At 44.1% G+C, this 3060-nt stretch overlaps 1 protein-coding gene across 1 annotated transcript in view; it reads left to right on the top strand.

The window, feature by feature from the left end:
- Positions 1–3060, top strand: part of mysm1 (Myb-like, SWIRM and MPN domains 1) — a 15304-nt gene that overhangs the window by 4109 nt on the left and 8135 nt on the right. Inside the window, exons 7-13 of the mRNA XM_015395723.1 lie at positions 842–1331; positions 1412–1628; positions 1698–1828; positions 1898–2001; positions 2071–2148; positions 2423–2505; positions 2587–2691. Of these exons, the coding sequence (XP_015251209.1) occupies positions 842–1331; positions 1412–1628; positions 1698–1828; positions 1898–2001; positions 2071–2148; positions 2423–2505; positions 2587–2691 (1208 nt within the window). The remainder of the gene's footprint in view (positions 1–841; positions 1332–1411; positions 1629–1697; positions 1829–1897; positions 2002–2070; positions 2149–2422; positions 2506–2586; positions 2692–3060) is intronic.

Genomic DNA, 3060 nt, shown 5'->3' with positions numbered 1-3060 from the left:
GGAAATAAGTCAGAATTCAGACTTTTTTTCTCAGAATTCTGACTTTAATCTCAGAATTCTGACTTTAATCTCAGAATTCTGACTTTAATCTCAGAGTTCTGACAGCTAACAAACATGTTAGCATCAAGCCATAGCCATGTCTGTTTTAGAGACTAGCTCTCTTGTTTTAATGACCTTCTGCTCCTCTATTAATGAGGCGACCCCTCGGGCACGTAAAAAGTCGCCTAATTCCATCATTTTCCACCAATGTGACACTGGCCACCTCAAACTACTCACATCTTTGTCAGTGAAGCTGAGTGCTCCACATCTCTTCCTTCATGGTGCCCATCTACATTAAGATCCACAATCCTGAGATTAAAGTCAGAATTCTGACTTTTTCCCCATACTAAATTGAAATAAAATTTTTAAATCAGTAAACGTTTTTTTTTTTTTTTTTCCAGTGGCCCTAATCCTCTTCCGTACATATCTGCCTCAATAACCATTAAAACAACTATTTTCATTCATTTCAGACGGAACTATTCACATACTTTCACATTATATTAAACTGAACTTCCAATTTTCACCACTGTTCGGCTCCAAGTACCATTTTCCTCTGATCACAGCTTGCTTGGTCTCGCAATGAATCCTGGGAAAACCAGGGATAGAGAGGATACATCGGACCCGTCTGTTAAATCGGGCAAAAAGAAGGACGCATTTTTAGGCAGCATAACGAGGAGTCTTGGAATCCGACCAGACCTCGACGTAATCGGCCTTTGAATCTGGCCTTCTGACGATGCAGCCCATAAATTTGAACGCAGACGTATTCTTATCTTACTTACTCTCCTATTTATTTAAACTAAAGGCTAAATCAGACTCTGGAGCTGCAGCTCCCCCAAAGCAGCAGCATCAGCCTCCTCCGTCCACAATGATCAACACCGTTCGCATAGAGAGGCTTTCTGATGACGAGGATGTAGACATCACTGATGATCTGAGTGATACTGATGGAGAGGACATGAAAAGTGAAATCAGTGCGGCGGCGAAGACGCCAGAGGCTGAGACTCAAACAGAACGGCTCACAGAGCAGCAGAAAGAGACGACCCTGTTGGAAAACATCAGAGAGATGAAGGATCATCCCTGCCTGAGCTCTTCCTCTGTGCAAAGTCCTCCACCGTCTGTCATCTCTTGCACTGAGGAGGAAGATAAACCGACATCAAATGAGGATGTTTTAAAGACGGAGCATCCTGGGATAGAAGCAGAAAAAGACTCAGCTGATCACAGTGATGACCAGAGCTCCCAGTGTGAAACCTCCATGCCTGCTGGTCAACCCTCAGCAGCGTCTTATGACTCCACAGGTAATCACCATCAGGAGATGCTTAGTGTCTCAGCCTCATATATCTGTCACTGAGAGGGATTTTTATTTTTATTTGGTCAGATTCTGCTGAAAACATCATCATTAATAGACCAGAGAAAGACCAGGAGGACGAAGACGAGGAAGTGGAAGAGCTCAAGGCCCCTGAGCAGGAAACTGAGATGGACACAGAGACCATCACGGAGGATGAGAAACAAGCCATCCCCGAGTTCTTCGAAGGTCGGCCATCAAAAACCCCCGAAAGATATCTGAAGATACGGAACTACATCCTGGATCAATGGTAGCACCGAACCCTTCTTACTCTGACTTTTACTTCAGCCCAGCTGAGCGCTGCTGTGTTTATCATTAGGCGGAGGAGCAAGCCCAAATACCTGAATAAGACGTCAGTCCGTCCTGGTCTGAAGAACTGTGGAGACGTGAACTGCATCGGCAGGATACACACTTACCTGGAGCTCATTGGAGCTATCAACTTCAACTGTGGTAAAGCTGCAAACCTTCAGCTGCATCCGCTTTTATCTCTGTGTCTGCGCTCATGCTTTCTTCTCGTAGAGCAAGCGGTGTATAATCGACCCAAACTGGTGGACCGGTCCAAATCCAAGGAGGGAAAAGAGGTGCTTGAGGCCTATCAGCTAGCTCAGAGGCTGCAGAGCATGGTAGGTTCCTGAACGCTGTGACCAGCTGGAAAGCTTTGCAGACTTAAGCTAAGATCGGGTTGATTGCAGCGGACCAGGAAGAGGCGCGTTCGGGACGTATGGGGGAACTGGTGTGACGCTAGAGATTTGGAAGGACAGACTTATGAGGTATAAACACTCATCTTTCCTCTCCACTGTCGCTACAAGCATGCTTAGTGTGAGGGATTGCTGAAGAGTCAATGAGTCGATGCAATCAGCTGCTTTTCCTTAGATAAAAAACTTTGAATCAATCTGACTGGATGATCTGGTGAACTGGAAAGTGACCTGAGATGACATGTGTTGTGAATTTGCTTTATAGAAATAAACTGAATAGAATTGAATCTTAGCCGGTTTGAATGCTCATCTGTATTTCTACTGAGTCTGTGTGTGAAACGTTTTTCAGCACCTCAGCGCCGAGGAGTTGGCTGTGAGGAGAGAGGAGATAAAGAAGCAGCCTAAACCCTGCAAGATGTCCAGACACAAAGGGTGAGCGTCATCAAGTCACATGTTGAGTATTCATTTCTATGCTGGAGAAAACTAACCATAGAATCTATCTCTGTTAATCAGGTCTATTGATCCATTCATGCTGATTCCTTGCAGATCTTTTGAGAAAGATGTACAGGTCAGTGAGCATTATTCTCATTGTCTAATCAAACCGTTGCAGTTAAATATAAAGACAATCTGCCTTAAGAAAATATGAGCCCAACATGGACAATACAGCATTTTTATATCATTTCCAGCTAAATCAGACATAAAAACACCTTCTCTACATCACCGTTGCAGTGGTGGCTGGCCCATAGGGGGCGCTTGGGTGCTGCTGTCCCTAGATTTGGAGGGGAAAAGTCATAAATAATGGAGATTTAAAAAATATTATCAATGTCAGTTTTACTTAAGGGGAATGCGTTTTTTTTTCCATTGGTCCCTTGATTTTCCGTTTTTCCATCATGTTCTACTCACCCATATGAGTTTAGTGTCATTTGGAGCCGTTCTGAAGATATTCCGTTAGGTTATATCCAGGTAACGTCTTCCTATGGGCAACGA

This window comes from Cyprinodon variegatus, unplaced genomic scaffold, assembly GCF_000732505.1.
Source record: "Cyprinodon variegatus isolate N-32 unplaced genomic scaffold, C_variegatus-1.0 Scaffold755, whole genome shotgun sequence".
Lineage (NCBI taxonomy): Eukaryota > Metazoa > Chordata > Actinopteri > Cyprinodontiformes > Cyprinodontidae > Cyprinodon > Cyprinodon variegatus.
This window is presented reverse-complemented; position numbering and strand designations above follow the sequence as displayed.